Raw genomic sequence first — 23,241 nt, 5'->3', positions numbered from 1 at the left:
AAAGGCGTGCACCACCACTTCCCAGTGCTTTCAAATATTTTTTACAACAGAATGGAAAGGTGGTGCACACACACACACACACACACACACACACGGCCAGAATCGTCAGTTTGCTTGACCCACTGTCCCCTCTCTGACCCCGCACCCCATTTCCTGGGAAAATTTCCAATCCAGTATGGTGCCATGGGCATAAACACATCCTCTAGAAGTGGGGGTAGGGCAGGTGCTCTGTTCTTGAGTCCCCTCCCCACGATTGTCCCCCTCTCGGCTTCGACTTCTCTTCAGCACTGATCAAGATCTGTCTGGTCTGCAGTTTCCAGAACCTTCCTTGATTGCAATTCTCTTTCAAGCCCCTTGGGAACCGAGGTCGGTCCTTCAGTGATCCTAGAGCTGTTGGTGACACTGAGCACCCGCTCGTGGGTGGCTTGTCAACTGCCCCTGGTATTTTCATGCCAGGATGGGTGTGGCCAGGAGCAATTGTCAAAATATTTAGCTGGCAGGAGCAGGGCCAGGCACGCTTATCTAGTTACAGACTCATTCCCATCCATGCATATCTTATTGTTTGTGCTGCTGCAGCTAGCATTGTAATAGCAGCCAGCTGACGTAACACCACTCCAACACCAGGCCCGTTTGTGCTCAGCTGCCTTCCAAATTCCCCTTGGCCTGGGGTGCAACTCAGTGTACTTGCCTAGCATGCAAGAGGCCCTAGCGCCTGTTCCCAAATCTCCAACCCCCTCCCCGGCCAAGTACTCCCCCAGGAACTCTGGGAGGCCTGGCTCTCAGTAGGCGAGGGAGTGGAGAATCGGAGAAGGTTCCTCACTCCTGATCGTCAGGCTTAATGGCTACAGAACGTTCTGTTTGCTACTGCATCAAGTTCACGCTATTCCCCATGGCCCACCCATTCATATTATTTCAGGGCATCCTGTGGGAATCAATAACGCAGCCGTGACAGCCTTTATATCATTAAGATGCCTTCAAAAATTCATTTTGGACGACTCTATGATATTTCATAGTGTCAGCCGAGACGTGTGTACGCAGCCACTAATTGCATCATTATTTATCATAGCAAAAATGGAATGTAATTAAGTGACACATAAAAATGCCCTGAGATGATATTAAGGAAAAGAGACACGGTACAGGCTGCATGATCAGCATCTCTGAACACGGGGGTAGTGGTGGGGATGGGGCATGGTCCCTGGGCACTGGGAGGAAGCAGTCCCCATCCACCAGAAGTGGGATCCAGAGGAGGAAGGCCGTTCTGCATTTTTCCATGCTTGTGGAATATTTTCCCCCAGATTTTTTTATTAGTTTGCTTTCTATTGTTGTATAAGCATCAGGACCAACAGCAACTAGGGGAGGAAAGAGTTTGCTTGACTTACACATCCAGATCACAGGCCATCATTGCGGGAAGCCAGGGCAGGAACAGAGACCGGAGCCATCTGGGATGTCGCTTACTGGCTTGCTCAGGTTCATCTACCTTTCTTGTATTTCTCAGGCCCACTTGCCCAAGGGTTGTACCTCCTGCAGGGGGCTGGGCCCTTCCACATCAGTCAACATCAAGAAGATGCCCCTACAGACATGCCCACAGGCCACTCGAAGGGAGGCATACCTTAGCTGAGGTCCCCACTTCCCAGGTGACTCTAGTTAGTGTCAAGTGGACAGACAACAACCAGTGCAAATGTGCATGACTTTTAAACTTAAAAATAAGTAGAAGCTGGAGGTGATTCAGGCCTGCTGTTCCCTGTTCCATCTGCTCAGGAGGTTGAGGCAGGTGGATTGGTATTTGAGGCCAGCAGGGGCTACAGAGCAAGATCCCATCTCAAAACGATGATACGATAGGGCTAGAGACGTAGTTCAATGGCAGGGTGCTTGGATGCTTTCCACAAGGCCCTGGATTTGATCCCTAGACCTCAGAAAAGTGTAGAAAAATGTAATTTAGTTCAGTCTGTGAGCCTGGCTCATTGCTCTCGTTTGAAACATTCTTGTTGGGAAACGTTTTTTCCCTCCCATTATTTGTTTTGTTTTCTCCGGACAGTAAAGACAGGTACCACCGTCTCTGCTGGAACCATCTAGTGCGCCCCTTGGACTCTGAAGTAGCCGCAGCTAATACGTAAAGCGATTGCTGTGTTCTGATAAAACTTTATTTGCACAACAGGAAGCAACCAAATCCGGGCTGTGTTTCCCCACCCCCACTGCCAGTTCCTGAAGCAGCCTACCTACATTGTTTGCCTTCAAGAAATGAACTTTATTAAATATTGGAACAGGTACAAAAGAATATTTATGAGACGCAGTCTTAAGAACCAGCAACAAGAATGAGTGAATCACCAATTCAGGCAGCAAGCCACCAGTCTCAGCTGGGAGGCCCCGGGTCCCCATCCTCCCCCACTTCCTTCCAAGGAGCCCTCACCCTGATCCGTAGCTCACCTTCATCTCATTTGAGTAAACACCCTGCAAAGTGTCACTTCTGTTTGAACTCTGTATAGAACATGCGTGGCTCACACGTGATTCCATGATGAAGCTACATGATTTCCTTAGGATTTCTCCATATTGAGGGCCCTGGCCATGATCTACTTGTTGTCTTTGTGGCTCACATCATTCCACATTACCGCTAAGCTGCAGTCTAGACGTACCATCTCCTGTTGGCTGGTATTTGCTCGGGGCATTTCTGTTGTTGTTTGGCTGGGTTTTTGTTTGTATTTTAATCTCGTGAGCCTGTGCTACAGCACCAGAGTTTATGTTGCGTGACTAAGGCTAAGCTGTCGAGCCTGGGGAACGGGCACATTTAACAACATGAGGCCAAGTTAGACGAGGTCAGAGTGGCTGTCGCCGTCCCCAGACCTCTCACAGGTTACTCTGCATTCTTGCCCACACCTGCTGTTCTCAGACCCAGGCAGCTTTCTCTCTCCGTGCTGCCACCGACTGTGTCCCTGACACCTTGAAACTCGGTGTGTTCTGAGACATGAGGAGTAGACCTGACCATCAGTGCCAGTCTTAGCTGACATGGCTTGGTCCCGAGGCTTGCTGGCCAGCTTGGGTGGGTGCATAGGAGGTGAAGCAATGGTGGGAGTTTGGCCTTCATGGGGTTTGTGGAGATAGACATATCCCCAGCTTGAGCCCTGTCTTAGGGTTTCTACTGACGTGAAGAGACACTGTGGCCATGACAACTCTCATAATGGAAAACATTTCATTGGGGCTGGCTTACAGTTCAGAGGTTTAGCGCATTATTGTCGTGGCGGGGAGCGTGGTGGCATGCAGGCAGACATGGCGCTGGAGAGGGGCTGAGAGTTCCACATCTGGGTCCTCAGGCAGCAGGAAGGAAGAGTCAACCACTAGACTTGGCTTGAGCTTCTGAAACTCAAGGCCCACCCCCAGTGACACACTTCCTCCAGCAAACCACACCTACTTCAACAAGGCCACACCCCCTAATAGTACACTCCCTACAGGGCATTTTTCTTCTTTTTCTTTTTATTTGTGCATCCCAACTGCAGTTTCCTCTTCCTCTACCCCACCATCAGTACCCCCAAATCTCTCCTCTCCCCCAGATCCATTCCTCCTTCCTTTCCATAGTAGGCCCACCACAGCAAACGGGCCTCACTGTGGGAAGATACTCAGTGCTTCAGGAACAGCTAGCCATACAAAGGCCCTGAGGCAGGGGAATAAGTGAAATACCACCCAGCAACAAGGAGAGAGCAGCCTTGTGAAGGGAGAGAGCGGGAGAGGACCAGCAGCTATGTTGAGCAGAGTCTGTTCAGGCTGGTGGGGGTGTCAGGCAGCCATTGCGGGGAAATGTCCATACATTATTCTTGCCTGAGAGACTTAGGACATGGACTGGCAAATTTGAGGAGATTGATGCCTGGTCCCACTTGTGTAGCTGATTGAGTGTGCATGAACCTGCCTGTGCTTGGGAAGCAGGTGTGTGGTTCGGGTGTAGTAGCATGCCAGACTCTGCAAGATACACCCCACACCCTCAGAGCCCAACCCCAGCAAACACCCTTCAGCCTGGGTCCTCAGAAACTCTGGGACCAAGTAGTTGGATTCAGGACCTGTGTCTGCAGTTCGTTAGTATGAGGAAGCCCATGAACTGTCAGGGCCTTGGTACTCCCCATTGTATACTGAGGACAACTGCGGTCGACCAGGAATGAAAACAGCGCAGCGATCCAGGAGGTGCTCATAAACACATCCCCTGCACCTGCAGCTAACCGTAGCTCCAACATTTTCCAGAAGTTGAGATGCATAGCTATAATCATAAGCTGAGGTAGGAGGGCTGCGAGTTCAAGGGCAGCCTGGGCTGCACAGTAAGACCTTGTCTCAGCATACATTACAACACCAAAACTCTGTCGTTATTCTCTGGTATTGCAGTATGGCAGTTCCTTTCTGTCCATACATCAGACACCCCAAGCACTCTTGTGGGCACGAGGATGAACTTATGTCCATGAAGCTTTGGTGTCCCAGGAAATCTGGAGCCTAGCCCTGTGGACACCAAGGGGTGCCTGTGCTAACTTTTAGCAGCAGTATTTCCCCTGAAGGGAACCATTCGTCCCCCTCCATCTTACACTGATCCTGGTATGAAAGTGCACGGGGCAGGGCAGGGGGAGTGGATGGAAGGACGGGAATGTTAGTTCACCATCAGATGCTCCAGGCTGGTAATGATGCTTAATGCAGGTAATGGAGGAGGTGAGGGGCTGGCCTTGGGGGCAAATCCTTGCAGGCTAGACACATGGGGCACGGTAGAGTGCTGTGAAGTCCCACCTGTGACACCATGTTCTGGTGAGGAAACCAGGAATTAGAGAATGAAGCCCAAATTCTCAGAGCTGCGTTTTGGCTGGGATACTGCCACACTCTGGAATAGCCCAATTCAACACAAACACCATGAGGGCATAGACTAGTAAGCTGGAGGCTGCTGTGGTGGGGTGGAAAGAGGGTGCTGAAGCCTCACTGGGCAAGTGTACAGTTGTGACTGGATTGCTTTTGTCCCTCCAGAAACTCTCAACCTTGGAACTGAGGGAGGAGGGATTCTGGGGAGGTGTTTAGTCAGAGGACTTCAGTTCTGTGGTGAGGCCAGTCCCTTCTCTCCCTCCATTTCCAGTTGGGATAACATAGGGAGAAGGCCTCACTCCATGCCAGTCTTCTGATCTCAGACTCCAGCCTCTGAAATCCTAAGAAATAAACCTCTGGTCTTTCTAACTGATCCACTCTCCAGGGTTCCATTGCCCTGTAGCTGCATGGGCTGTGCCGCTGATCACAGCTGGGACAGGAGAGGCATTTTAGGCCAATAAAGAGTACCTGGACAGCTGGAGGGAGCCCGGGCACCTAGAAGATGCATCAGCTATCTACAGACACAATCATGCCATGTAACAACCACATCCCTCAGAGGTGTGCAAGGCTGAGTCTGTCGTGCTAAAGCTTCTGACAAAGCTGGCTAGAGGCTTCTGCTGGCTTGCTGGTAGGGGTATAGACTGGCTCTCAGGGTGATCTGGTCACTCAGCCATCCATGGGCTGACTCGGGTTTGTCCTGGATGGAGATGAAGTCATCAGTGACAGCCAGCACGACACCAATTTTGCAAGGTGTTCCTGTCCCATTCATGTCCCGGTTGAGACAAGTCATAGAACTGGGCCCGACCGGAGAGTGGAGAACTTGGGGAGCGCACTTGCAGTCCCCACCACAAGAAGTTTGGAGGTGCTGGGCAGGAGAGTACAGGGAAAGCTGACGTGCAGAGGTCATTGAGGACAGCGTGTGGAGCAGGGAAGAGGGAGGAGCCGGTGGATGGCACAGACAAACCAGGCGGCAGCACGTGCTGTGGGAGTTGATTGCGCTGTGTTCAGCCTGTAAGAACCAAGGCAGGCTGAGGCATTTGGTCAGCTGCACAGATGCCCAGATACCCCCGGGACGTAATTGGCCTTGGCTTCCACAGAAAGGTTAATTGCTCAGATCACAGTCTGCAGCTTCTGGAACTGACAGAGCAGCCCCTCCACTCAGGCCCCTCTGGAGGCCTGGTTTTCCCTGGTGGCTTAGTCAGCGCAGTGGCTAGCAGCATCAGATGGAGCGGTGGAGATGCTCCCCAGGAGGCAGAGTGACCAGTAAACAGACATTTAGGGCTGTGATAGACATCCTTACAGGGCCAACAAAGGCCAGCAAAGGCTACTTGGGCTGGAGAGGACTCGGCTAGCAGCCTGCACAAGGGTTTATGCCAGGCTCCTTCAGGCACAGCTGCATCCAGGTGCTCTGACCACGCCTTTTTCTGCACCAGCTTCCAGAGGGCAGATTCTGTGAGGACAGAGGTGCTCACCACAGCTTCAGCTCCCCCATCCCAGTTTAGCCACCTCTAGTGGGAAAGGGAGCCAAATGGTTCCCAAAAGTCAGGTTGGGCCCTGACTGGCTCAGCTTCAGTCACATACCCAGTCCTGAGCCAAATAGTGGTTCCCCATCCTACCCATGGCAGAATCCCACCCTGGAACCAGCTCCCTGAACACAAGGGCACAAAATCCTGGGAGTGTGGTCCCTGGAAGGAAAAGCTGGTTTTGTATTCCCAGGACCATTCTAGGGCTACCCAGAGAATTGCGGAGAGACAGTGGAGGCAGAGCAGGCAGGATGTCAGGGCCTACCTGTGTCCCTGGAGTTGTGAAGAAGGAAGGACCAATAGAAACTCCTGTTTCACAGACGTAAAAGTCAAAGCAAGGGAAGGCAGTAGAGGGACAACCAAGATGTCTTGGTGGGGAGTGCCCAGCAGAGGGGACCCCGCGGGAGGCAGGGTGAGTTGGGTTCCATCTAGAGCTTCTCAGAGGAGTTGAGAATTGAACTGGACCCAAGTGGAGAAAAGTAACCAGCCGTAGAAGGATGAGACAAAAGAATATTCCAGAAGAAGCAGCCAAGGACAAGGGTGCCCAAGGTGGTGATCTGGCCCTATCTGCAGAGGACCCGGGAACTGGAGAAATAAATGCTTCTTCGAGGGAAGCCCACTTTCTCTTCCCCGCCTCCTAGAGTTCATCTTTAAAAAGCTTCGCTTAATAGGCCTGCTTCAAGAGCTCCCTCATGGGATTTTAATCTAAATTTTATTACTACTGAGGTCGGATCTATTTTTCCATCTGATCTTAACTGGATTGGCTCCTTCTTTTGTGAACTGTCTGGAAACCTAACCTTTTGGGCCTCCTTAAAAAACTTCCTTTTTTTGAAACCTCAAACCTCAGGCACTGGGAAGCCGCTGCTCTCAAAGGCCGCCAGCCTGCTTATTCCCTGGGACTTTGATCTTTATAAACACCAAAGGAAATGCCGTTTTTATTGGCAAAAGCTTTGTGGGTGCCTCCAGATGAGAGAGCAAACTCTAAGCTAGGGAGTCTGGATATTTTTAAACTTCTCTGCCAGAGTGATAAAGCCGGGATCCTGTGGTCCAGGTGCGGGTGGTGGGGAGAGGGCATGATGAAAGACGCTGTCTCCTGCCAGGGTTGGCATAGGGTGGCAGACAGGCCAGACGGATCCCCCTCCCTGTGATACACACACGCACACACACGCACTTACATACACTTGCACATGTACACACATGTGTGCGTACACACTCACACAGTGGTACTGTTTTCCCTCCAGGCCGTTGTCGCCTGGACCAGAACAATCCTGATCTAGCCGTGAGGCATGGTGGGTTTGCCTACCATCCAAGCACTGAGGAGGCAGAGGGGGGGCACAGTGAGGAGTTCAAGATCACTAGCCTTCACTTCCTCATCTGTCTAGTTCAACTTTTCTGGCTCTCCTCTTGTCCTTGTGGCAGAATCCTTCTGGAGATTCTCTAGCAAGGTCAGTCACTTCCTTCTTGTCCTCACCGCCATGCTGGCTCCGCTGGCTCCGCAGTCTCCCCGACAGTGGCCTTGGCCTTTGCTCCCTGCATCCTGGAACCTTCACGTGTATTTTGTTGTTTCCTGAAAGGCCCCAGTGCGGCTCTGTCGTTCAGATAAAGCAGCCCAGGCCCTGCAAGGTTTAGGTCACTCGCCCACATGCTTCTAGGCACAGGAAGCGGCATGCACACCCAACACTGTCCCTTCCCTTTGGAGGGAGTCCCAGCTCTGCTGCCTGTTGGCTGGAGTCCTGGGCTTGGCACTTAACCTCAGCTTCCTCACGCACACAGGGTGGTGATGGAGAGATGCATGCTTGCTGTCTGTTGAGTGCAGCTATGGTGCCTGGCTCTCCTGGCTGACATAGTAATGGCCATGATGGAGAGGGACCCTCTTGTTCAGTTTGGCGCTCCTGGGGAGCTGGGCCAGGTCCATTTCTTCTGTGCCTATGGTGCTGATGCAGGATCTAGGCTTGGGACGTGGTTCTCTTCTGCTTTGGTTTCTTTCCTCACTGCCATGATGAAACACTGACAGAAACAACCTAAGGGAGAGAAACCATATTTTGGCTCCTGGTTTCAGGGCGTTTCCACCAATTGCAGCAGAGAAGGCACGGTTGATGAATTCATGATGGTGGAACTGTACGGTGGAAGCTGCTTACATCTTGGTGGGCCTCAAGTACAATGGGAGGCCAGAACCAGGGGCAGGTATTACCTTCAAAGGCCTCATCCTAGTGAGCTACTTCTGGCTAAGGCACGCCTCCTAAAGGTTCAATGTCTCCCAAAACCACCTAGGGGAAGTTGCCCAAAGCATAAGCCTGAGGGAGCCACTTATAACTCAATTCTAACAGGCACAGTGGCTTCTGTTTCTCAGACCAGGTTAGTGAGGAGGGACATTGCCTTGGCACTCAGAAGGATTGGATCCATCAGGTCACAGTAAGAGGGTCACAGTGGGGCAAAGGGCAGAGGCCATAGCTGGCTTGGCCTTCAGCTGCTAGATAGCCCATATGTCCTCTGCTGCCCGCTCTACCTGGCTTCCTGGGACCAGAGACTTGAGTTTTCTCCACTCCACCCCCTCTTCCAGTCTCTATGCTCTGCTCTGAAAAAGGGGGCAATGAGAAGATTCTAGGTCCAACAGGAGCCAAGCCTGGGCTTTCCTGTTTATGCATCTCACTAAATCCCTGCTATAGTGCTCAGGGAGGTGAGGTCACTCGCATAGACCGCACAGCAAGCAGGCATTGAGCTGGATTGCAGGATTCCTCATTAGGGTTTCTATTGCCGTGATGAACACCAGGACCAAAAGCAACTTGGGGAGGAAAGGGTTTATTTGGCTTGCGCGTCCACATCACAGCGCATCACTGAGGGAAGTCAGGACAGGTACCCGGAGGCAGGAACTGATGCAGAGGCCTGGGAGGAACACTGGGTAGTGGCTATTCCCCACGGCTTGCTCAGCCCAGGAACACCTGCCCAGGTGTCACTACCCAGAGGACCCTCCCACATCAAATAGTAACCCAGAAAATGCCAATGTGATGGCGGTGTTTTCACAACTGAAGTTCCTCTTCCCAGATAACTCCGGCTATGTCAAGTGGACAAAAACAAACAAGCAAACACTAACAAGGACAAGGAAAGATTTCTGTTCCTCCGCCCCAGTAACAGCCACGCAACTCTAGACCTACAACAGGTGGCATGAGAGCAACTGGTGTCCATGAGGTCCAGGGAGTTTCCCTCCATGCCCTGCTGGCCTCGTCCTCCAACTCCCTAAGGGCCTCTGAGCTCCGTTGCTGACTGTGCACACCTGCTCTTCCTGTCTCACACGGCTTCTTTCAGCGGTCACTCAGAACGACCTGTCTGTTCACACTGTGGCCTGCTGAGGGAATGTGGTCCTGGTCACTGGCCACCTGAGGGAATGTGGTCCTGGCCTGGCCAAGTCTCAAAAGGGATCTTGATTTTTTAAAAATATAGTAATGGCATTGAATTGTAAATTTAAGAATATCATAGGTGGCTGTGAAGAGGAAAGGGGGATAAAAATGGAGACAGAAAAGGACAAAAGGAAAGGAGGAGCGGGAGAAGTCGGGGGAAGGAGCACAAAGTCACAGAAGCCCAGAGGCCTGCCCTCAGGACTCCTTGAAATTCTCTGCCTGCCTCTGTCACAGACAGAAACAGGATGCGCCAGAGAGACCTGAGAGCAGGCTGAAGGCCTGCCTGTGGGGCCAGAGCGCAACCTTGGCCTTGTGATCTCCTGCCTCCTCCCTCCCCACCATCCAGTCCCAGCACGCGAGGCAGTGGTGTGTTCCCCCAGTCAGCATCTGGGGCCTGAAGAGAAAGAGCAATTGCTGTCATCTGGTGCTGAAGGCCAAGGTCACAATGACAGGCCTCAGATGTTCTACGACTGTCCTCAGCTCCAGCAGCGCCCCTTCTAAAGGGCATGTCTGCCGGAGATGGTTTAGAAGTGACAGGGACTGTGGCCTCTGAGGAGGGAGAGCATTGTCGGAGACAAAGCAGTTTGTTCAGTGGTCACTGATGAGAGAGGAAAGGGGACTCCTGAAGACCTTCTATGTACTGGGGCTCTTCCCCTAGGGGATACACCAAGAGGAAGGATCAAGCCACTTTCTTTACACAGGGGTCTCCCTGGCACCACCGCTGAGGCTAGGGTGGGCCAGAGGAGTGTCTTGGAGGAGGTGACTTTGAAGAAACCTGGTGGCTTAAAAAAGCATGGATGCATCTACAGATGAAGTCCACAGTGTGAAGTCCAAACGTCTGTCACAAGGGCTGGATTGCTTTCTGGGAACTTCCTGGTGCTGGAGATGGAATCCAGGGCCTTGCTCATACCGGGCAAGTACTCACTACAGCTGAGCCCCACCCCCAGCCCTGTGTGACACTTTCTTGATGCCCTCGAGAACCTGTTTTTCTGCCCCATTTCATTCACCCAGAGCCTTGAAGTGCTGCGTCCAGAGTCAGGAGTTGGCGTGCACTTGTAATCATAGAGTTTGGGAGGCTGACGTGGGAGGTCACAGATTTGAGACAGCCTGGGCTATCTAGGGAGATCCGGTGTGTGTGGATGATCAAGTGAGCAATAACCAGACACAGAAAAAAAAAAAAAACTCATGCCCCTGTAGTGTCAGGGTTAGACCCTGTCATGTGGGCTGTAAACTCAGGGAGGAGCCATGAAGAGCTGAGGTGCCCGGTGTGGTCTGTGTCCCCTGTCGGAGCTCTGTTAGGAGGTAACCCTGGCTTAACTTGGCCCAACCTCTGTGGCCATGTGAGGATTCGGGCTCATTATGTCACACCCACCCAGTTTGCAAATGAACTTCAGAACGCTGGAGTTTGATGAGACACTTCTTATTTTTAAATGTTGACAATGAGTGTGGATATTTTTAAAAATATTGTGTGGGCCAAACAAGACATTTCTGCCGCTTGGATTCTGTCTGCTGGCAGCTTGCATGAGAGAGCCCTGGCTTTCCCAAGGGGGAAGCTGAGGCCCCAGCACCAGATGAACCTTTGAGCCTGATAGGCCCCTTGGTCTCTCTCAGTTTCCCCTACTGAATATCCCTTTCCTCCAAACTTCTGTCCCTTGGCTGCTAATAGAATGCCTACCCTTACGTTCCCATTATGTGACAGAAAACAGCTCACGGGGGCACAGAGCCCCAGCCTGGCTCTGCCTCTGCCTTGCTCTGAGACAGTACATCCCAGCTGGGCTGTGGACAGGAACCCTCTCATTTGCAGGTGACTCCAGACTCCCCCTCCTGCTTCTGCGAGGCTTCCGGCCTTTTCCTGGCAGCCCACACCTTCTGGTCACTGATCCCCCCACACTGACATTTCATAAGCAGCAGCTGTCACTGAGCCGTTCCCAGCCCCAGCAGACCGGCTTGTGTCATTTACATGATTTAACATGCTTGGCGTCAGGGCACGCTGCCCAGCGCAGCCCACAGCCACTGTGCTGGGCCTTATTGATCCAGTGTAGTAAACTGATGGATTCTTTTTCATTTATTTATTTTGAGGAAAAAGGTTGTTTTTCCCCCACCATTGCATCTTGGGGTCTTGTCTTCCCTGTGACTTTGCAACAGTTGCCCTTTGAGCTCTCAAGGGTTTTATGTGTCTAAGGCTGTTGTCTCAGGCCTTAGGGGTCCCCTGGCTGACATCACACCAGGAACACTGAGCATCCTAGTAGGAACAGCTGAGGCTTCATCTAGCAAGTGCAGACAGAGAGGTGCTAGCCCTTGCCTCACCAATGAGCTACCAGTCCTTGCAGTGGGTCAGGAAGTGAGTGCAAAGACCCCGCTTTCACGTGGGAACACTGGGATTGGATAGATGTCCCCTGCCCAGGCTGCTCCACCTGTGCTTCTCTGCCTTAGCGTTGATAACCATGACCTGGTTTTCATTCATGACCCAGGGACTGTGGCTTCCCATGGTGATGGCTGCTGGCCCAATCTCAGGCTCCTCCCCACCCCTCGGGGTGACCTTGCTGGGCCCCATCAACCTGTGTAATGACGGTGGCATATGTAGCACTGGTCCCATGAGAACACAACCAACCTGAAAACTCCCGCCACTGTCCTTCCATCACAAAATGTCGCTCTTCTGCTCGTGGTGATGCTGACCCTAACGAATCCAGCACATCCACAGTCAGGCAGAGACAGAGAATATCCAGATACATATGGTATGATGCACTTCTAAGGATATCCACTAAATGTGTTTACGATCTATACTTTCCATATGTGGGCGGTGCATGTGAGGATGCATACCTATCTACTGTTCTATGTATGTGTGTGTGTGTGTGCGCATGCGTGTGTGTGCATGCGCGTGCATGAGTGCATGTGTGTGTGTGTACACATGCATGTGTGTGCTCGTGCAAGCGTGTGTGTGTGTGTGCGTGTGTGTGTGTGTGGTGCATATGAGGGTGATTACATACCCACTCTGCATTTTCCTGTGTGTGGTGTTGAAAGAACTCAGGCATGCGAATGCAGAGGTGAAAAAAGGAGCTTGAGCATCTTCCTCTATTGCTCTCCACCGTTTCTTTCCATCTTTTGAGGACAGAGTCTCTCCCTGCACCTGGAGCTCACCTTTTGGGCTAGGCTGTCTGGCACGCCCCCAGAGGCAACCTGCCTCTGGCCTCCAATGCTGGAGTTACGGACATGTACCATTGTGCTTAGTTTTTTATGTGGATGCCAGGGGTTCGAACTCAAGTCCTCAAGTCAACACTTTTACCCATTAAACCTTCTCCCTACCCCCTGATTTTCATTATAGATTAATTAATTAATTAATTACATTTTTAGATAGAATCTTGTGCATCTCAAGCTAGGCTTGAGCCAGATATGTAGATGAAGATGACCTTGAACTCTTGACTCTCCTGCCTCCCCAAGCCCATGTACTGGGGTTAGAGGCCCCAGTCATGGTGCTTGACTTTCATGTTATTTAGTGTGAACTCTACTTAAAAGCATGTTTACTGTAAAAACAAGCCTTTTGATGGCATCTCCTTCCATCAAGAGATGGCCACTCTTCCTCACAAGCCTGCATAGCCAGGTATGTGGTAGGGGCATGCTGTGCCCACACAGCTCTTGGGAGGCATTCACTCCTTCTCAGAGCGAGGCTTGACTATAATTGTTAATTATTATACTTGTTCACCAGCAATGGCCCTACTTGACTTTCACAGACACACACACACATGCACACGCGCGCGCGCACACACACACACACACACACACACACACACCAGCAGCAGCAAGCCCATGGGATCCACAGGGACTTCTGCACTGTCTGTCATTCTGGCTCCGTGTCTACCGTGCCCACTTCTCAAATGAGAGCAGCAGGGATGGAGGTGACCCCCATTCAAGGTCACCGGAGGCTGAGGCTGATTCCCCCAGGTGTCTCTGAGCTCAGTGAGGAGCCGACCCTGGCTGGCTCTCAGCTGGGGAGACACTGCAGGGAACGGAAATCATTCTTGCAGACCCATCAATCCCATCAGTGGCGGGTCAGAGTTGACCTCACCAAGCTGTTTTTTAAAAAGGCAAGAAGTGCAGCTAACAGGATTAACTGTCAGCTTGGCCCCACCTGATGAGAAATCTTTCCATTCCTTCTGCCCCTGAAGGTCACCCATTCCCTGCTGCAAATCTAGCCATTAGTGGCAAGTTCGGGGACCGGCCCCATCCTGTCTTTGCTTACAGGTCTCTCCCCCATCACCAAGGCACCTGCTGCACCCCTCTCTCCCCAGTCCCCCGGGGGGGGTGGCATACTGTCTCCCACCACTTTACTATTCCCACCGGCTGCTCTGTGTTCTCCAGACACCAACACCTGCCATCCCAGCCCTGACCTTTGCTCCCCAAAGTTAACTCTCTTTTCCGTGTGTGTGTGTGTGTGTGTGTGTGTGTGTAAAAGGAAGATGGGGGATCTGAACCTGAGTGTCTATCCACACCGTCTGCAGTCCCCTCTGCCAGTACCTTTCTTTTCTCTCTCTGTATTAATTAGTGTATATTATTTGTAAATAAGAATCACTATGATATTTACACATGTAAACAATGTATTTCCATCAATTCCACCCTTCTCTTATCCTCCCTCCCCTCCTGGCACCCTCCACAGTCTCCCTTCTACTTAATAGAAATATAGGTTCTGATAACGAGAAGAAAAGTGTTTGGCTTATTTCACCTAACCTGATGACTCCAGTTCTATGTATTTCCCTAAAAATGATATCATTCCATTCTTTTTTACGGCTAAATAGTACTCCTCTATGCATATGCAACAACGTTTTCCTTATCTGCTCATCTGCTGGCTCTGTATGTATCTACCGAGGCTAGAAGAGCAATGGACACTGGCGTGCGGTGTCCCTGTGACATGTAGAGTTGGACTCCTTTGGGTACACCCCAGGAGTGGCACAACTGGGTCACATGGTCATCCTGTTTTGTTTGTTTGCCATACCTGCCTGCTGACTTCCACAGTGGCTGCAGCAGCCGTTTATAGTACATAGCTCCCAGTCCTGGGGTGTCGGGTGGGGTCTGAGCCTCTGCACTCCCCTTCACCAGTTCAGATGCTACGGGCACCATTGACTTGAATCTAGATCTGATTGAAGACCAGGATCGACCCCCGTAAAAAGATGAGCCAGGGAGGGTCCTTGAGAGGTGGAGATACTCCAAACAGCAGAGGGAGCCATTCTGATGGAAGAGTTTCTGGGGGCAGCGAATTGTTCAAATGACACACAGCAGTTACCTTTATGGAGTAGAGGGCTCTAATGTCCCCAAATGCTGACAGCAATGGAGAGCTGGTGCCACCCTAGCCAGGAGAGGATGCTTAAAGCCAAGAAGGCAGAACACAGCATAGGTAGTTCTGGGCAGGGCAGAGTGGGCAGACACCAGTGCCCCGTTACCCCTGAGGGATGAGCCATGGGTCCGGGCAGCTCAGGTCCCTGGATGCAGACCTGAGTAGAGATGTCTGGGTGGCATGGAGGGAGGAGGTGGGGTAGAAGAGAAATCCTCAGAGAATCACCAGCATGGGAAGTAACTACACAACATGCTGGGCCTGAGGCTCAGCCTCCTTTTACAACATGGCCAGTAGGAGCTTGGGATGTGACACAGTTGGTAGAGGACTTGCCCAGCATGAATTTCTGAGTTCGGTTTCTAGCATCTCATAAAATTAGGCATGGCGATATATGTCTGAAATCAAAGCATTTGGGTTGTGGAGGCAGGAGGATCAGGAGTTCAAGTCCATCCTGAGCTACACAGCAAGTTGGAGGCCAACGTAGACTTCATGAGACCCTGATATTCACCCTACACCCCAAATTGAAAACCATTAGAAAGGTTTTAAGAATGCGTTGTTAGTACCACTAAGGACCCTTTGGATGGAGGTAATGAGAAGTTTTAGAACTGCTTCTTCATTCTCTGGTTCAACTCAATATTTCGATCTTTTGAGGAAATTGAGCTGTGCCACCTGCATCTCAGTCATTGCTTCGGGGATTCTTATTTGCCTCTTGGGAGTGGAGTTGGTTCCTTGGGGGCAGAGTGGGTACTAGTAACCAGGGCATCACTAGGCAGCCGGATAAAGTGCCAGTGGGGAGCACCCCTGGGTTGGTGAGGATAGAGAACCTGGCACTTGTACCCCAGAAGTAGGCTGGAGGATTGGCTAGATTCAGCTCGTTATCCTCTCACTGGGCTCTGGAGCACATGCAAGAAAGCTCCGCCCATGTAAGTCAAAGAAGCTAATAATTATAACAGGCTGGGCACAGTGACACACCACTCTCATCCCAGCACTATGGAAGCGGGAATCCAAGTGCCAGGCCAACCTGGGCTATCTAGTAAGACCTTATCTATGAAACACAAGCAAAATCATAATAATAGACATTGTGATTGTCATGCTAAGTTTCAGACCCAGCAGTAAATGACACTGAGGTCCCACCAATCTCCCAGTGCCTATAGAGGGCTTTGGGGACCCCTGGAGCCTTTTCTGTTTACCCATCAGAACATGCATTTCCCTCCAGCAAGGTTGAGCAGCTAGGACGGCAGTAAGGCCCTGGCTGACACAGCTCTGAGATTCTGCTTCCCAATGGTGCCACCATGGGTCAGACACGATCCTTTGGCTGAGCACCTACCTTCCTGTCCTCCCTGCATCCCCACATCCTCTACGCATGTCTCTTGAGGACAGTCCCTTCCTACAGGACTGCAATGACTATTCCTCTGGGGAGCAGTCACTTCCTGGATCCCCCTTCCAGAGCCCATTCCACAGAAGAGATCACTGAGGTTCTGAGTGGGCCCCTCATGGCCAGTGAAACAGCCTGGATTTGATCCCAGGCCCCTTGGATCCCCAGAGGTTCCTGGGCAAAGACAGAACCGCTGGTCCCTTCAGAGCCTAGCTCTGCCATCCTTGGAGGTAGGAGTAGGAAGCGGCTGGTCACACGCGCGTGTACAGCCGAGCACAAAGAATGAACACACGCCTGCCGACTGCTCATCTCTCCTCATACAATTCAGGACCCAAACCCAAGGAATGGAGCCACCCACGTTTAGGCTGCTCTTCTCACTTCAATTGACCTAACTAACTAACTAACTAACTAACTAAACCCCCCATAGTCACATCCTCAGTCCAACCTAACTTAAGCAATTCCTCACTGAGAGTCTCTTCCCAGGCGGCTCGCGACTGTAACAAGTTGACCATTGAATGTCTTCATGTTCCCAACCTTGAGCCAGGTTTCTCTTTCCCACCGGCTCTTGCAACCATCTTGTGGCCAGCTCTCACAGAACAGAGTGGTCTTGGGTTTATTGCCGGTGGGAATCCATGCTGGGTGGGACTCCATTCCTACTGTTTATACCGCCCCCTTCCATGGACCCACAAGCTCATCTCACCCCATTGACTCCATCTTCCATTGATGACCTCAGTTGGAAGCCCCTGGGCTCCATTCCCATGAGTCAGCATGCTGTGCACATGACGGCATCAGTGGATCAGTGACCAGGTCCCTCGCTGGGCGAACTAGAGTGTTACATAGTACTCAGAAACTACTTCTCCCCCAGTGCTGGCACCACAGCTCTTAGTAGTACTCCTACTTTATAGAAAAAGAAACTGAGGCACAGAGTTGGCTCCTGAGCCCCGGAGTTGGGTGGCGAGAAGCTTGGCCTGGCTAGACATGAACTCTTGCTTAAGACAAGGTGCCAGGATGGGGTTCTCAAGGAAACCAGAGACCAGAAGAAAGCAGGCGCTGGGCAAGTGACAGACAGGAAGAGGAAGGAGTGACAGTGTGGGACAGGAAAGCAGCAGCTGTCCCTAAACTGGGTAGCAGTGCTAGTCGCCCAAGATGGACCCATACGGGAAAACCCAGAAGACACAGCAAAACCTAGAAGGGCTGAGGAGCGGCGTCCTTTAGGAAGGGCTGAAGCCAGATGATCTTTCTCACTGGCACCTGTGAGCTTCTCTCCTGGTCCACCTCAGTGACATCATGCTCAGAGTCCTAGAAAAGGGCAGTGACAGATCATTTCTAGGCCAGTGATCAAATTCGATCAATCATCTATGTCCAGGCTCACAGCACAGCATAGCACAGCAGCTCCTGGGAGAACCACAGGCCAAAGCCACAGACTTGGCAGTGCTGGTTCTAGAAGGAGGTAGAGCAGGGTACAAGGGAGAGTGCAGGGTAGGTAAAGGCACAGGCAAGGCTTGAGGTCAGGTCATGGGATTAGGGACATTTGTCGCTCAGGTAACAGAGAACCTCCCCCAGTGGACTTAGCAATGGAAACTTTGCCCATGTAGAGTCTGCAGTAGGGTGACCCTCAGGGCTGAGATGAAGGGGCCCTGCTCTATGCCTTCAGTGTCATCTTCACCCCACACTGGCCCGTCAGGGTGTCACAGCACAGGAAAACCTAGAACTGAGCTTGGGTTTGCAGTGACCTGATGTCTTTGGTGGGTGTGCTGGCTGTGTAGGGCGGACCGTTTCTCACCTGCTCCTGCCTTGCTCTCTAGGGGTGCTGTGGCTGTCAGTGGTCTCCGAGGTGCTCTACATCCTTCTGCTGGTGGTCGGCTTCAGCCTCATGTGTCTTGAGCTTGTCCACTCCAGCAGCGTCATAGACGGGCTCAAGCTCAACGCCTTTGCTGCCGTCTTCACGGTGCTCTCAGGTAAGGAGTGTGGAGAGCAGTGCGGGGGTGGGGGGTGGGGTGGGCAACTGCTCATCTCCCCTGGCTCAGCCCCAAGGGATGCTGTGCACCGGAGCCTGGGGACATCCTCTGTGATGATGGAAGAGCACAGGCTACTGCATCTCTTCTGAGCCCAGACCCTACCATTTATAAATGTCCACAGCATGCCGGGCACGAGGGTCTGGCTTTATAGTGACAAGCGCACATACATACCCAGGGTCAGCTGTGTGGTGCTTAGCATGAATGTATGGTGCTGCAGGAATGTATGTTGGGTTTGGGCACGAGGCAGGGAGGTGATAGAAAGGGGTGAGTGGAGGGGATCCCACAGGGCTACAAAGGAGAACAAGACAGTGAGGTGAAGGGAAGGGGTGCATGGAGGGGGATCCCACAAGGCTGCAGAAAAGGATCCCTTCTGGCTGAGGTTGCTGCTTAATGTCAGAGCATAAAGATCCAAGTTCCATCTCTTGCCATGGGGGCCAGGAAAGGAAGAAAGGTGGAAGAAAGGAAAGAAGGAAGGAAAGAAGGAAGGAAGGAAGGAAGGAAGGAAGGAAGGAAGGAAGGAAGGAAGGAAGGAGAGAGGGAGGAACAAAAGGTGAGTCCATCTGCAGTGAGGACTTCCGCCTTGGACCTCCCCTTATGGAGGTGGGGAGGAAGAAGCCCCACCCCCCAGGACTCAGAGAGACGGAGAAAGCACACCAAGACAGGGCCTTGGCCCCAGATGCATGGTATCCAAGTCCCAGAGTGTGGAGCAGAGAGTGCTCCAGAGTGTGGCCATTGTCCTCGGGGCTGACCAGCCATGCTGGCTGGCCTCTGTAAGGCATCTGCTCCTAAAAGACCATGTGCAAATTGAATTTCTATAAACCCGACAATCCCATTCTTTGTGCACTGGAAGAACTGCCTTTGACAAGGGACATAATCACCTCTAATTGAGGTGTGTGTAGAAACCAGAGGGATTTCTCAAAGAACAGAGAGCTGAACTCAACAAGTTACAGCCTGCTCCCCAGATCAAATGTACCACGAGGACCTGGGGGAATCTGTGCAAAGGGGGTTTAGCGACAGCCTAGCACAGCATCTGGCTCTGTCTATACCTGCTGCTCTCAGCTGAGACCCCTTCTGCCCTTTCCAGTCTTTTATTCATTTGTTTAGTAGGCATCCGCTGAAGATCTGCTGGGTTGTGGTCACTGGCCTGGGTTTAGGGGATGAAGGAAGAAGACTTGCTCATAGGAAGGTTTTTTTTTTTTTTTTTTTTTTTTTTTTTTTTTTTTTTTTTTTTTTTTGTATTGAAGAAGGATGTGACGTTATCATAATGTGACCTGGGCATGTCTCTGTCCCAGGCGGGAGGGCCATCCACTCCTCCCTAGGAAGCGTGATGCTAAACTGGGGTGTGAAGGAGCCATGCATGGCAGGAAGGCAGAGACAGGAGGAGAAAGGTGCTGAGGGGAGGCTGGAGAGCTGAGGTACCTCGCTGCTTTACAGAGGCCTCCCAGGTTCGTCCTGCATGCACAGGGGTCAGTGAGCCGTTCAGAGCAAGGGGATAAGGGAGTGACAGGATCAGGTTCGTACTGGGGATGAGTTTCGAATTCAGGGTGGGTCCTGGATGGAACCAAGCAGCATGACAGTAGGGAGCTGGGTACAGGCCTGTCATCCCAACTATTGTGGAAGCTGAGGCAGGAGGATCACAAGTACCAAGACCAGCCTGGACTACGGACTGAGTTCAAGGCCAGTTTGTGTAACTTAGTGAGACTCTGTTTTTAAATAAAAGATAAAAGGGAGCTGGGGCTATAGCTCAGTGGCTGTGCTTGCCTGTCACATATGGAGTGTCTCACCATCCTAGCCACAGCGAGACAGGGAGGCTGCTGTGGAAACCAAAATGAGAAATAGCAGCGATTAAAACAGGCACCCCCTCCATGGCAAGGCCCCTAGGACTCTGAGACAGTGGAGGAGCAGCCATTAGGGAATGGCAGGAAGGTGAGGTCAGGCTCAGAGTCCACAGAATTCAGAATCTGTGAACCAGTTTGGGAAACAATTTATACTCGTATTTCTGCAGCTTGTAAATGCCACTCGTCATTCTCCCGCACCGTGGTGATGGGGCAGGCGTTGGGACTCAGTGACCTGCAGCATCCATCCTTTTCACGTCCCACGGCAGCTGCCGCAGGTGTTCCGATGCGCAACCTCCGGAGCAGGGCGCTTATTAGGCCTCCGCCAAGTCTTGTTTAACATGCTCACAAAACAGCGTGCATGTTCCCACATGAAGAGTCTTGAGTGTTTTGCTAAATGCATTCCCCGCGATTGGTTCCCTCTGTAATCAGCTGAAAGTATCATTCTGAGAAGGGCTCCACAGGTCCAGACAGACAGGGAGCCCCTGACTCAGCCATGCAGAGGTCCCTAGCTGGCCTTTGCCTTTAGACAGACTGAGCGGCGGGCTGACTAAGAAGACATGGGGGATACAAGAGGGAGGTGGTCAGAGTGCCGGAGGGGGCTGGGTGCGCTCTTCATTCTGGCCAGCAGCCTCCTCTCTATTCCTTTCTCTCCCTCTGCCCCTCATCCAGGTACCCCTCCCACTGCCATGTAGTCTCCAGCCCTCCTCCCACCTTCTTTAGTCCAAATGAGCACACGTCAGTTGTCAGCCAACATGGCTTTAATGGTTATATCAACCGGACGAGATTTAGAGACAAGGGCTGAGCTAGTCCGTGAGGGAGGGTTAGATGGGCTAGTGGAGGAGGAAGTCCCATCTTCACCATTACCCGCCATTCCACGGGCTGGGCTTGCAGGCTGCGTGGAAAGGAGAAAGCCAGCTGAGCATCCCATGTCTCCCCTGCCTCTTGGTGCTGATGCTGCCCCGTCCTCCCACAGCCATGATGGATGTACCCGCGACCCGTGAGCCGAAAACTGGCCCTCCCTTCTTTAAGTTGCTTCGGTCAGGAATCACAGGGATGAGGGAAAGCAGCTAACACAGCAGCCATCTCCATCCCACTTAGCTTCTTCCACAGGCTCAGCACGGCCTCTGCCCGTAAAAAAGGAAGAAGCAGCAGCTCATCCTCCCAGCAGGGAGGCCCACTGCTAGCGCTGCTGGAGCAAACCGGCTGTCCATATAACTCCAGACATCTGAACAAGTCAGGGCTGGGGGAGGTTAATTGACCTGCTCTGGTTGGCACAGCTGGCCAATCATGGCCCTGGAATTAAGCCACTTCAAACTGGCTTTCAAGGGTCTCTGTGTCTCTGTGGCTTTCACAGAGTCACACTGTGGGTGTGACCAGGTAGGAGGACAAAGGATTTTCTTTTTGTCAATTAATCTGCAGAAAGCAGAAACTCAGAAGTTAATAGCAGCCAGGTGAAGTGGCGAAGACCCAACTATCAGGTCATGGAGAGAAAGGGTTTAATATTTATTCTTAGGAGACACTCGGGAGATGGGGAGAGCCGAGCAAGGCAGAGACAAGCTTCAAGGCTCTTACAAATAAAGAATGGTGTCCAACCTGCTGTTGGAAAGACACAGGAAACTGGTTTAGGGTGGCCCCTTGGGAACCTGAGAGGGGTGGAGTGATGTCGATGGGTCCCCTGGGTGGGTGGGGGAGCCACTGAAGTCCAGGAAGAGGCCAGCGCCGGTGCCTGGGGTGCACTGGGTCCTGCCACCTACTGAACCAGATGAGCCCAAGGTGAAAATGTTCCTCCGCTGGAGGAGAAAGCAGAGCCAGGCAGCTCTTATCATGCAAACTAGTTATTAGGGTTAATTAGCAATTATGAAAATTAGCCCACTGATTATAGCTGGTTATGGTGGCAGCATTATGGGGGAGACGGGCTCCTGTGGCTCAGTTTGACTCACACCCCTTTGAGTCTTCACGTGAACCAGTCCTGACCTTGAGTTCTATCTTTGGCCTGCTCAGTCTGGTCTTACTGAGAATCTGGGTAGGTTTGTTGAATATCTCCCATCATTAGACAGGCATGGCACCACATTCCTGGGAACCCATCATTCAAGAAGCTGAGGCAGGAGAATTATGAGCTAAAAGACACAAGAAAGGGTCCAGCTGCATGGCACCAGGCAAAAGAAAGACAAAAATCCAAAATCCAAAGTATGGTTTCTGTAATACATGCCAAGGTGATGTCTATAGGGTGTGCTGTGTTCAGGGTCGAGCTGACCTCTCATAATGTCTTTAGCCAGGGTGTGTGCACATCTGCTTCTCTAACGGGTCGCAGTGGGGGGGGGCAAGTCCGCCGTGGGCTCATGCTACCACTCCTTGTAGTCTAGTGGTGAAGACCAGACTGTAGAGATAGGAAGCTGGCCTGTCTGCAATCCTAGCTAGAGGGCTATTGAGCCGGGTGTCTGTCATGCTGAGCTGTCCAGAGCAAGGCTTAGCCACCATCATCCGTATTCCTAGCTGTCCTCGAGTGTACTGAGAGTGACAGCTGCAGGAAGCAGCCTTCTCTAGGTGAGGCCTGGTTCAGGTACTTCTCGCAGTGAAGAGCATCTGGTGTCTCTAATAGCAGTGGTTGTACAGTTGGGGATCGCCAGGACTAGAGTGATAATGTTTCCCATTGTTCCCATGGTGAACTTGTGGGGCCTGCAGTGGACCACACTTGTAGGGACTCACACAGCACTCTGAGTTCAACTGCTTAAATCAGAAGAGAGAGTTAAAGTAATAAATAGTTGAAAGAGTGTCGTTAGAGGGAGGAATCCTGTCTTATTGTACAGAGAGGTAGCTGTGGTTGACAATAATTGTGTATGGGTTACATTGCAAGACCTTGCCAGAAGACAAGGAGGAAGAGGAGAAACGGGTGGAAGAGGAGGAGGAGGAGAGGGTGGAAGGGGAGGAGGAGGAGAGGGTGGAAGGGGAGGAGG

The 23,241-nt window shown here is 51.8% G+C and overlaps 1 protein-coding gene across 2 annotated transcripts in view; it reads left to right on the top strand.

Annotated features, from left to right (window-relative positions):
- Gsg1l (GSG1 like) overlaps window positions 1-23,241 on the top strand; it is a 191,676-nt gene that overhangs the window by 98,837 nt on the left and 69,598 nt on the right. For both annotated transcript variants that reach the window (XM_050121627.1, XM_050121628.1), the window contains exon 3: window positions 18,237-18,389. In XM_050121627.1, coding sequence (XP_049977584.1) covers window positions 18,237-18,389 — 153 coding nt within the window. The remainder of the gene's footprint in view (window positions 1-18,236; window positions 18,390-23,241) is intronic.

The sequence above is a fragment of the Alexandromys fortis genome, unplaced genomic scaffold (assembly GCF_014885135.2).
Source record: "Alexandromys fortis isolate MF-2015 unplaced genomic scaffold, M_Fortis_MF-2015_v1.1 scaffold_199, whole genome shotgun sequence".
Classification (NCBI taxonomy): Eukaryota; Metazoa; Chordata; class Mammalia; order Rodentia; family Cricetidae; genus Alexandromys; species Alexandromys fortis.
This window is presented reverse-complemented; position numbering and strand designations above follow the sequence as displayed.